The 12,389-nt window shown below is 47.5% G+C and overlaps 1 protein-coding gene across 3 annotated transcripts in view; it reads left to right on the plus strand.

Moving 5' to 3' along the window:
• The window catches only part of PIAS4 (protein inhibitor of activated STAT 4), a 56,377-nt gene that overhangs the window by 14,228 nt on the left and 29,760 nt on the right, over positions 1-12,389 (plus strand). For 2 of the 3 annotated variants that reach the window (XM_058163652.1, XM_058163651.1), the window contains exon 2: positions 7,839-8,298. In XM_058163652.1, coding sequence (XP_058019635.1) covers positions 7,842-8,298 — 457 coding nt within the window. In that variant the 5' untranslated portion in view covers positions 7,839-7,841. Of the gene's footprint in view, positions 1-230; positions 448-7,838; positions 8,299-12,389 lie in introns of those variants that run through there. The other variant, XM_058163650.1, reaches the window with a different exon arrangement.

Here is a 12,389-nt window from a genome sequence, read left to right on the forward strand (position 1 = left end):
TCAAGCAGGAGACCCCTATACCATTTGATACAAATGGTGGTCCAATTTTTTCTTAAAAACCTCCCGTGATGGAGCCCCTACAACTTTTGAAGGCAAGCTATTCCACCCTGCTCACCAACGATGGACGGCGGATTTGGGGGCTCTCTGCCAGATCCAGACTGCAAAATGGGTGGGGGCCAGTGGGGACCAGGCACAGTAGTTGGTGGGACTACATCAAATTTGCTGGGCTGCAAAATGTGTGTGCTGGCCAAAGATAAGGGAGGTCTGAGCTAGGTGGTAATTTCAGATTTTGCTTTGCAGTTAGCCGTCAATTTACGACTATGCAGGTAGTCCTTGACTTACAACAGTTCGTTTAGTGACCGTTCAAAGTTACAATGGCATTGAAAAACGTGACTGGTCGCAAAAGGAGATCGCATGACCTCCGGGGACACTGCAGCGGTCATAAACGTGAGTCAGTGGCCAAGCGTCTGAATTTCGATCAGGTGACCGGGGGGATGCTGCAACGGTCATAAGCGTGAAAAACGGTCGTAAGTCACTTTTGGGAGTGCTGTTTGTAACTTTGGTCAGTACACGAACAAAATCAGTAATGCGGTTAAGTGTTTGTTTGTTTGTTTTGTTTTGTTTACATTTATATCCCGCCCTTCTCCGAAGACTCAGGGCGGCTTACAGTGTGTAAGGCAATAGTCTCATTCTATTTGTATATTTACAAAGTCAACTTATTGCCCCCCAACAATCTGGGTCCTCATTTTACCTACCTTATAAAGGATGGAAGGCTGAGTCAACCTTGGGCCGGGCTTGAACCTGCAGTAATTGCAGGCTTTGTGTTCTTAATAACAGGCTTTACCAGCCTGAGCTATCCGGCCCCGGTGAATCGGGCTTTCCCCATTTCCCCCCCTCCAAGGTCTCAAAGGATTTAACAGATTAACAGAGTCGGAAGGGACCTTGGAGGTCATCTGTGCGCTCTCACAGGGAGGGACTCCTTAGGGTGCCGTCCGCCAGGCAGTGCCAACTGGCGACACCCAGGGGAAGGGCCTTCTCTGTGGGGGCTCCCACCCTCTGGAACGAACTTCCCCCAGGACTCCGCCAACTTCCTGACCTTCGAACCTTTCGCCGCGAGCTTAAAACACATCTATTTTTCTGTGCAGGACTGGACTAGAATTTTAATTTTAAATTTGGTTTTAACAGGGTTTTATTATTTTAATTCTAATTTTAAATTTCGGCCTAATTTAATAAGTTTTTTAATTAGTGTTTTATTTTGTATTATATTTGTAGTTTTATCGGGCTGTAAACCGCCCTGAGTCCCTCGGGAGATAGGGCAGTATAAAAATTTGATTAAATAAAATAAATCTAGTCCAGCCCCCCCTCCCCTCCCCCCGCCCGAGCAGGAGACAGTACACCATTTCTGACAAATGGCAGTCAGAAATGTTGTAAGGGTCTCCTGCTTGGGGGGGGCAGGATCACATGACCTTGGGACACTACAACCATCATCAATGCGAGTCATTGGCCATGCATCTGAATTTTGATCCCGTGCCAGGGTCATAAGTGCGAGACACGGTCGTAAGTCACTTTTTTTAGCGCCATTGTAACTTTCACAAATGCGCTTTCACAAATGCAGCTATATGCTCGCACACCACTTCCGCGGCCCGGTTCCAAACGGGCCGCAACCCCGCAGAGGGCACTGGACCAGGGCGGATTGGAGACCCCTGTCCTTTAGGAGCTTTGCTGGCTGAGGAACTCTGGGAGTTGAAGTCCACAAGTCTTAAAAGAGCCAAGTTTGCAGACCCCTGCTTTAAGAGATTGAGCAAGATTTGTTGAGGACGTGAATTTTGTTTCTGCGATTGTCGTTTTCACCAGGATTCTATCCTTATGGTGGCCTTATTACTCTGCAGAAGGCAGCAAATTCTGGAGCAGAATCCATTGCTAAATAAATATGTTTATTTCTTTAGGCCTTAGCTGCCTTTGGGGATATTTTGAAAAAATCCAAGGACAGGGAAAGGAGCCAGAAGGATATTGGCTTGCAGAGCTGTTATTAAAAAAAAAAAGATAAAGAGTTGCCCAGGAAACTGGTATAAAGGGTAGAGCCAAGTCTTTAGAATAACAAAGTTGGAAGGGACCTTGGAGGTCGTCTAGTCCAACCCCCTGCTTAGCAGGGAACCCTAGACAATTTCAGACAAATGGTTATCCAAACTCTTCTTAAAAACCTCCAGGAGCATTTACAACTTCTGGAGGCAAATTGTTCCACTGATGAATTGTTCTAACTGTCAGGAAATTTCTCCTTAGTTCTGAGTTGCTTCTCTCCTTGATTAGTTTCCACCCATTGCTTCTTGTCCTGTCTTCACGTGCTTTGGAGAATTGCTTGACTGCCTCTTTTTTTTTGGCCGCCCCTCAAAAACTGGAAGACTCTATCATGCCACCTGTAGTTCTCCTCTTCTGAAAGTTTACAGAATACAGAACAATAGGGTTGGAAGGGACCTTGGAGGTCTTCTAGTCCAACCCCCTGCCTAGGCAGGAAACCCTACACCACTTCATACAAATGGTTATTCAACATCTTCTTAAAAACTTCCAGTGTTGGAGCATTTACAACTTCTGCAGGCAAGTCGTTCCACTGATTAATTGTCCTCACTGTCAGGCAATTTCTCCTTAGTTCTAAGTTGCTTCTCTCCTTGATTAGTTTCCACCCATTGCTTCTTGTCCTGCTCTCAGGTGGTTTGGATAATAGTTTGACTCTCTCTTCTTTGTGGCAACACCTGAGATATTGGAAGCCGGATATCATGTCTTCCCTAGTCCTTCTTTTCATTAAAATAGACATACCCAATTCCAGCAACCGTTCTTCATATGTTTTAGCCTCCGGTCCCCTAATCCTCTTTGTTGCTCTTCTCTGCACTCTTTCTAGAGTCTCAGCATCTTTTTTACATCGTGGCAACCAATGTGTTGTGCCTCGCTCGCCCCCCTCTTCCGCAGCCGGGCCCCTCTCGTCTCCTGCCGGACGCTGATAGTGCAGAAGAATGTCTTGACATGCCTCCAGCCCCCAGTCCTGGCACCATGCCCGGACAGACCGAGCAAGACGAATGGCCAGACATGCCTCCAGCCCCCAGTCCTGGCACCATGCCCAGACAAACGGAGCAGCTGGGCCTCTCCCCCACAGCATGTGAGCCTGGGGAGTGCGAAGCCAGTCACGAGCTGGAATTACCGGACCCACGCTTCCGGAGAGTGGAGAGGCGACGTCAGCAAAAGGAAGGGAGGGGCAGGCCTGGATAAGTGCTGAGTCATGGAGCCACACCCCACGGCCTATATAAAGGATCTGCTTTCTGGCATTCTCTGAGTCAGGCAAAGTCTAATCTGGATTGCTGAAGTCACACCTTGGATTCCTGCCTGCCCTGAGGACTCTGATAGGACTTTGGCAAAGCTGCAGAGGCTTTGTGGCCACGCTTGATACAGACTTCCCCGACCCGGCCGTCAGAGGAGGAGTGGGACATGACACAATGCAGGACTCTAGGTGTAACCTTACCACACTTGGAATAATGCAGACTTTGACCAACCTTCTGCAGCGTTGTCTTAGGATATGAAAAAGACGGCGAGGCCCTAAAAAGACTGCAGAGAAGAGATAATAAAGGGGTCTGGGAGGCGGAATCATACAATGAACATCTAAAGCAGAGGTCTTCAAACTTGGCTGCTTTAAGACTTGTGGACTTCAACTCCCAGAATTCCCTGGACTTTAGGACTTGTGGACTTTGCTGGCTGAGGAATTCTGAGAGTTAAAACCCACAAGTCTTAAAGTTGCCAAGGTTGGGGACCCCCGTTCTAGTCCAACCCCATGCTCAATTTCTTTCAGGAAATAGAACAGAACAGAATAACAAGAGTTGGAAGGGACCCGAGAGGTGTTGTAGCCCAACCTTCCTGCTCATATACCATTTTCAGACCAATGGTTGTCTAATCTCTCCTTAAAAACCTCCAGCATCGGAGCACCCACAACTTCTGGTGGCAAGCTGTTCCACCGGTTCATTGTTCCCACTGTTAGGAAATTTCTCCTTAGTTCTAGGTTGCTTCACTCCTTGAATAATTCCCATCCCTTATTCTTGTTCTGCCTTCAGGTGCTTGGCAGAATGTTGATCCCCCTCCCCTCTTCTTTGTGGCAGCCCCTCAATACTGGAACACTGGTATCATGTGCCCCCTAGTCCTGGGGTGAAATACTCCCGGTTCGGACCGGATCGGCCGATCTGGTAGCGATGGCGGCAGGTGGTTCGGAAGAACCGGTATCAAAAATCTCTGCCCCCCACCGCCCATGCCCACCCAATCGCCCACTTGCCTGCTTGCCGCTTCTTTTAAAAAATGCTTTTAAAAGGTAAAAAAAGAGGCTCTGACAATCCCAGCTGAGCAGCACCATTGTCAGTCTTTTTTTTTATTTCATATTTTTTAGAACAAGTTTTTATTGATTTTTTAGTTTTCCCCCCTACACACATACAAAATTTATGAACAGAGTATTGGCCATATCATATCTTATACCATTCAGTATATTCAAATATATTTTACTTAGTTACAGTTTTTGTCCAAAATAATTCTTTTTTCATGGTTTTTATTCATTTCCTAATATTTCCTTCCTCATTTGATCAAGTCACCTCTTCTTTCGCCCTCAAGTTCTAATTTCTCCATTTTTATTCGTGGTTCGTTCCCTTTCATTCATTCTTTTTTTTAAAAAAACTATTTCAGTTTTGATCCTAATATATTCAAATATATTCGGGGTTGTCTTTCTTCCATTTCATCTTTTCCTTATTCGGCCCAATAGGTTGTAAAAAAAAAAGGCTTTTAGAAGTAAAAAAAAAAAAAAAAAAAGATTGCGCGCCACAACTGATCACACACCCCTGCGCGCTGTTCTACTTACCCCATGCCTCCTTTTGGCGTGTACTGCGCACACACACGCACCTTGCATTTGGTGCATGGTGTGCCCTGCGCGCATGCGCAGCCAGCAAACAGATAGTAAACCGGTTCAAATTTTACCACTGCCCTAATCCTTCTTTTCACTAAGAAAAGCAATGCTGGGATCAAGATTTCCAGCTTATCAGGAATCTCTTTTCCCATTTCTAAAGTCATGTTAAGATCTAGAGCGGTGGTTCTCAACCTTTATAGTGCTGCGACCCCTTTAATACAATTCCCCACGATGTGGTGACCCCAACCCTAAAATTATTTTCGTTTTGAATTTATCGCGCCTGAAGCCGTATTGGCTAGCGATCTGAACTGCTTGCAATTGCCTTGAGGACGGAGGCATTAAAGCGGAGACTCCTCCCCTATTAATGAAGCCAGATTAGGCTAGCGATTGGGAGTGATTGCAGAGGGAGACATCAGAGCAAAGATTTCTCTCTTTTTTTAATTCATCGCGCCTGAAGCCGAATTCGGCTAGCGATTTGAAGAGCCTGCAGCTGGCTTGTGAAGGCAACCATTGGAGCGCGATTCTTCAACTCGCAAGTATCCTTCCCATATTTCCGATGGTCTTAGGCGACCCCTGGCAAATCGTCATTCGACCCCCAACGGGGTCGCGACCCACAGGTTGAGAACCGCTGATCTAGAGGGAGCCACGAGAGCATTCCCTATGAATCAGAAAACGTTTCCAGACGAAAGAAACAGCGATCGCCTTGCTCGTGAATTATATATTATTGCTGTGCAGCAGTTTGGATTCAATGCCAAAAAGAGGTTTGAGTGCGTTGAGGGACGTAAACCCGGCTGCCACTTCTTAAACCAAATGCAGAAAGTCCTCTACTTAGCAACAGTTCATTTAGTGACCGTTCAAAGTTACAACAGCGTTGAAAAGAATGAGTCACGACGTTTTTCAACACTTCTGACCATGGTAGCATCCCTACGGCCATGTGGTTTGCTTGACAACTGACTCATGTTTAGGACGGCGGCAGTGTCCCGATGGGGTGGGTGTCCCCTTTTGCGACCTTCCGACAAGCAGGGTCAGTGGGGAAGCTAGGTTCACTTAACAACGGTGTTATCATTTAACTATTGCACTGATTCGCTTAACGAATGTAGCACGGAAAATCATAAAGGCAAAGGTTCCCCTCACACATATGTGCTAGTCGTTCCCGACTCTAGAGGGCGGTGCTCATCTCCGTTTCAAAGGCGAAGAGCCAGCGCTGTCCAAAGATGTCTCCGTGGTCATGTGGCCGGCATGACTCAACGCCAAAGGCGCACGGAACGCTGTTACCTTCCCACCAAAGGTGGTCCCTATTTTTTCTACTTGCCTTTTTCACCTGCTTTCGAACTGCTAGGTTAGCAGAAGCTGGGACAAGTCACGGGAGCTCACCCCGTTACGCGGCGCTCGGGATTCGAACCGCTGAACTGCCATCCTTTCGATCGACAAGCTCAGCGTCTTAGCCACTGAGCCGCCACGTCCCTCTATATTATAACTTAGCCTGCCTTAAATAGGAACAACCAAGTCCATGGAAATAAACACCGAACTAGAAGAAATAAACCAACTAATAAAAATTAACTGGCTGGAGAATTCTGGGAGTTGAAGTCCATAAGTCTTAAGGCTACCAAGTTTGGGGACCTCTGCTCTCCTTAAATATCTCTAGCTCTGCTGGCTGAGGGACTCTGGGAGTTGAAGTCCACAAGTCTTAAAGGGACCAAGGTTGGAGACCCCTGCTCTAGAGGTTGTCTCTTCCTTTGGTGAAGGGATCTTTTCCTGAGGTCTGTCCAGAACCCAGATAGTCCTCGACTTACGAAGATAGTTGAGCCCAAAATTGATGTTGCTAAGTGAAACATTCATTAAGTGAGTTTTCCCTCATTTTACGACCTGTCTTGCCACCGTTGTTAAGTGAATCACTGCAGTTCTTCACTTAGTTACCACGGTTGTTAAGTCAGTATGGCTTTCCCTTTGACTTCGCTTGTCAGCAGGTCACAAAAGGGGATCGTGTGAGATTGCGGCCGTCATAACTGCAGGTAGTCCTCGACTTACAACCACAATGGAGCCCGACATTTCTGTGGCTAAGTGAGACAGTCATTAAGTGAGTCTTGCCCCCATTTTACGGCCTTGCTTGCCACAGTTTTATTAAGTGAATCATTGCAGTTAAGTTAGTTACATAAATGAATCCGGCTCCCCCATTGACTTGGCTTGTCAGAAGGTCACAAAAGGCGGTCGGTCACCTGACCAAGGGACCTTTCAAAGGTCATAAATATGAGTCATTTGTCAAGTGTCTCAATTAGGATCACGTGTTCATGGGGATGCTATCTATCTCCATCTTTCTTTCTTTCTTTTTCTTTCTTTCCATCTATCATCTTCAATTATCTATCTGTCTGTCTATCTATCTATCTATCTATCTCTACCATCCATCCATCTACCTATCTATCGATCTATCGATCTATCGATCTATCGATCTATCTCCATCTTCAATAATCTATCTATCTATCTATCTATCTATCTATCTATCTATCTATCTATCTATCTATCTCCATCTTCAATAATCTATCATCTATCTATCTATCTATCCATCCATCCATCCATCCATCCATCCATCCATCCATCCATCCATCCATCCATCCATCCATCCATCCATCCATCCATCCATCCATCCATCCATCCATCCATCCATCCATCCATCTATCTATCTATCTATCTATCTATCTCCATCTTCAATAATCTATCTATCTATCTATCTATCTATCTATCTATCTATCTATCTATCTATCTATCTATCTATCTATCATCTAAAATTTTGCAGCTGGGGGTGAGGAATTTGTGGTTGGTGGTAGAGACATGGGCTAGATCGAACCTTTTCCGATGGATGCTTTTTTTTGATATCAAGGCTTGTCTGTCTGTCTGTCTCCTCCCGTCTCATTCGCAGAACATGGTGATGAGCTTCCGGGTCTCCGACTTGCAGATGTTGCTTGGATTTGTGGGCCGGAGCAAAAGCGGACTCAAACACGAACTGGTAACACGGGCTTTGCAACTGGTCCAGTTTGACTGTAGCCCGGAACTCTTCAAGAAGATAAAAGAGATCTATGAGACTCGATACGCCAAGATCTCCGAACCGGGACAAACCCCCCAGCAGCAGGCGCTCCCACCGCCCCCACAGCACCGACCTCCTTCCGAAACCCTTTCCATCCATTCGTCTTACGACCGCAACAATACAGTAACCAGGACTGGTCTTTCTACTACCCCCAACATAGACTATCCCTCGCTCTACGGAAAGTATTTAAACGGACTTGGACGGTTGCCGGTCAAACCAGTGAAGCCCGAAGTCCGATTGGTGAAGCTTCCCTTCTACACTATCCTGGATGAACTGTTGAAGCCCACGGAACTCGGTGAGTTGGGCCCGGACGATTGCTGGAGGCCCTGGTGGCTTGGCCTACCAGGTTTCGCAGACAGAGGTGGGAACAGACCATTGATGGGGCCTGGAGGAGGAGAAGACCCATCTATCAGGCCTCCTTTACTTTTTCCCTTTCTTATCTTTGAAGCTGTGGGCGGTCTCTTGTGGGATGGACAGATGGGTGGGTGTGGCTGGTTCCGAGGGTGGCTTGGAACAATGGTGGGCCAGGAAATAGAGTTATGGGCAGAGAGGACTCAAAGCTTTGGGTGCGGCTTAAAATTGGCCAGTTCTTTAGCAGATGGAAGTGGCTCAGGGGCTAAGACACTGAGCTTGCCGATCGAAAGGTCGGCAGTTCAGCGGTTTGAATCCCTAGTGCCGCGTAACGGGGTGAGCTCCCGTTACTTGTCCCAGCTTCTGCCAACCTAGCATTTCGAAAGCAGGTAAAAAAGGCAAGTAGAAAAATAGGTGGGAAGGTGGGAAGGTAACAGCGTTCTGTGCGCCTTTGGCATTTAGTCATGCCGGCCACATGACCACGGAGACATCTTCGGACAGTTCACTGATTGTGAGCGCGCTTCTTTGGGGCTGATAAGCAGCTACAAAAGCACAGCTGATCGTCAGAGAGAGTTCCACTGACTAAAGCAGAGGAAGCATGGAAGTAGTAAGACAAGGCAGCAGCTGTTCCGGGTTGCCATTTTGGGCTCTGCGCCTCACGTTTTAAGCCTCCAAATGCTCTGTTTGAGAGACGTTCAAGGCTGCGTGGATCATCAAAGCACATGGCCGCCGATTGCCGCCCAAAAACGTGACACGCAGAGGCCAAAAATGGAGCATGCGGAGCCCTAAAACATGATGCGCAGAGACCGAAAATGTGACACGCAGAGGCGGCGATCGGTGTCGATCCTCTCAGCCTTGAACGGCTCTCAAACAGAGCGTTTGGAGGCTGAAAACGCGAGGCGCGGAGCCCAAAAATGCAAGCCGTTGTCTGTGGCAACCTCTGCAGCCAGGAAGAGGATGCGCGGAAGCCGAAGGGTGGGGGCTGGTAGGTGGGTGAGCCTACATAAGATGCACCCAAATTTTCAGCCTCTTTTGGGGGGGGGGAGAAGTGTGTCTTATGCCCCCAAAAATACAGTAATTAAATTGAATTTTTGAATTGCTCCCGTGTTGAGTTGTCCCATGGCAGTGACCAGTTGGCTATGACGAATTGTCCCCTCCCGATAACTGTGTCACTGGCCTTCCGGGTTCCTTTGAGTAAACAAGATCGGGACGAAGTGACCGGTGAATTTGTCTTGGCTTCTCCTTACGTTCCCAAGTGGGTATCCGGAAGGCAATCTGTTGTTTGCGCACAGCGTGGTAGCCGCCTCCTTCGGCAAAACTGGCTGAGGCAATCTCTGTGTTTTGATTGCGAGATACGCTTTAAGAAGCCTCAGTGTCCTTTGAGAAATTCCTCATCGCTCTTGATTCTACGCTGCTGCGAGTTGCTCTTACACCAGGGTGGAGATGGAGGCTTTTTATGATCATCTGGCGCTGCGACGTTATGTACGAGAGCCTATGTACGAGAGCCGAACAGCCGAACGAGAGAGTGTTTCTCGTTGGGTGTGCATTTTCACAGGTTGCTGCTATGGATAAAACGTCCCTCTTCTTTACAATGGTATTAATAGAACTGTGGGTTGTTTTTCCGAGTTGTGAGAATTAACAGTTAAGAGGCATTTTTATTGTATGTTAGTCAAACCTCACCTATGGTGCCAGATCTACTTCTCGGGACCAAAGGTGGGAAGGATCACGAGATAAAATTAAAAGAGAAAACCGAGGTGGGCCAGGAGAGGGATGGCTTTCTGGAAAAACCAGATTTTCAGAATCAGAATAGAGGGAGGGGGGCTGGAAGGGACCTGGAGGTCTTCTAGTCCAGCCCCCTGCTCAAACAGGAGACCCTATTCCATTTCAAGACAAGCGGCCGTCCAGTCTCTTCTTAAAAACCTCCAGTAATGGAACGCCCACAACTTCTGTTGGCAAACCGTTCCACCGGTCAATTGTTATCACCATTAGGAACTGGGTATGGCTAGTTTGATGAAAAGAAGGACTAGGGGAGACATGATAGCAGTCTTCCAATATTTGAGAGGCTGCCACAAAGAAGAGGGAGTCAAACTATTCTCCAAAGCACCTGAGGGCAGGACAAGAAGCAAAGGATGGAAACTAATCAAGAAGAGAAGCAACTTAGAACTAAGGAGAAATTTCCTGACAGTTAGATCAATCAATAAGTGGAACGACTTGCCTTCAGAAGTTGTGAATGCTCCAACACTGGAAATTTTTAAGAAAATGTTGGATAACCATCTGTCTTGAGATGGTGTAGGGTTTCCTGCCTGGGCAGGGGGGTGGACTAGAAGGCCTCCAAGGTCCCTTCCAACTCTGTTGTTGTTATAAGTTTCTCCTTAATTCCATTTCTAAAATTTTGTTTCCACTTATGGGGTACTGAACATAGATTAATGAGAAGAAAAAAAAACGAATGTCCACAATTGTAGAATGAAGCTGCGGCATGACAAAAATGGACAAAAATGAAGAGGGTCCCAATACTTTCTGACTGCCCTGTAGCGAAGGGTCTCGGTCACTCAGACCAAAACCAAGACCCCTATCTGCTATAGCAGTGATGGCTAACCTTTTTACCATCGCATGCCAGGAGGGAGGGGGTGCGGGTGGGTTGCACATTTGCGTGCCCACAGCCATAATTCTATGCGTGCTGCCCCTGCGCATGCATATGTGACCCCTCCCCCCCGTTTTTCTCTCTCACCTGGCTCCAGAGCCGCTCTATGAGTCTGGGGAGGGTGAAAACGGTCTTCTTCGCCACCACCACCACCCCGGGAGTCCCTCCAGAGGCCAGAAACGGCCCGTTTACCAACTTCCGGTTGGACAAGAAGTTGATGTTTTTTGCTGTCCCCAGCCTCCAGAGACTCCTAGAAAGGCTCTGGAACCAGGTGAAAGAGAAAAACAGGCCTTCCCCACCACCACCCAGGCCCTCCGGAGGCAGGAAACAGCTTGTTTCCCTACTTCTGGTGGGGCCAGAAGGTCCGCGCGCGCCGGAGCCGAGATCGCATGCCCACTGATATGGCTACGCGTGCCACCTGTGGCACGCTTGCCATAGGTTCACCATCACCAGTGCTATAGCTTCCCGTTTCCGCATCGATTCACATTTTTCAACCAATAATTTTAGCCTGGCAACTGATATTCCAGCACCTAGGATGGCTAGGATGTATAGGCAGTCCTCATTTAGTGACCACAGTAGGGATCATTAAGTGAAGCGCTCGCTAAGTGAAACCACGCCTGTGCTTAACTTTCATTTCCTGAACAAGCCACAACTAACCACCACCACCCCAACTCTTAGCAGAGATGGCCTAAATTGACTGTTTCAATCAAAGGGGGGGAAAACAACACACAACTACTCTTGTCCCAAATTCAATGGTGGGATTTAACCAGTTTGCATCTATTTGGGAGAACCGGTTGTTAACTTTCTAAGCAGTTCAGAGAGCCCGTTGTTGGAAGAAATCTTATTTTGTTTTTTTCCCACTTTACGGGGCTAATCCTGTAAGGAAGGCAGGAAGGAAACATTCTGGTGGTGTTTCTAGCCTAATCTTTATTGCCCTGCTTACAGAAACTGCCTCTCTGCTTAACCCTTAGTACATTGTAACAGCTAAGGTAATGCGCCCATCGACGTGAGTGATCTTGAGTTGGCCACACCCACGTGGTCACATGACCACCGAGCCACGCCTACCCAGCCGGCCATTAGGGCAGAGAACCGGTGGTTAAATTCTTTGAATCCCACCACTGCCCAAATTGTATAGGCGGGTCTTCCGCTTGAGCAAAGGGCTGGACTAGAAGATCTTCAAGGTCCCTCCCAGCTCTATTCTGATTAAAAATCATAGTGAGTTGGCCGTCTTTCCAGGCCTTTCCCAAAGACCAGCCAATCTAGGGACTTGTTCTGTCCTCGTCGCCTCAGTCCGAGCGATGACTTAATTAGCCGGCAACTATCAGCTCTGGCAGCAAACTAGCGAGCGTCTGCCAAGTGTCTCTGTTATCTCTCTTGATGCCGATGAGTCAACC

This window comes from Ahaetulla prasina, chromosome 1 (genome assembly GCF_028640845.1).
Source record: "Ahaetulla prasina isolate Xishuangbanna chromosome 1, ASM2864084v1, whole genome shotgun sequence".
Lineage (NCBI taxonomy): Eukaryota > Metazoa > Chordata > Lepidosauria > Squamata > Colubridae > Ahaetulla > Ahaetulla prasina.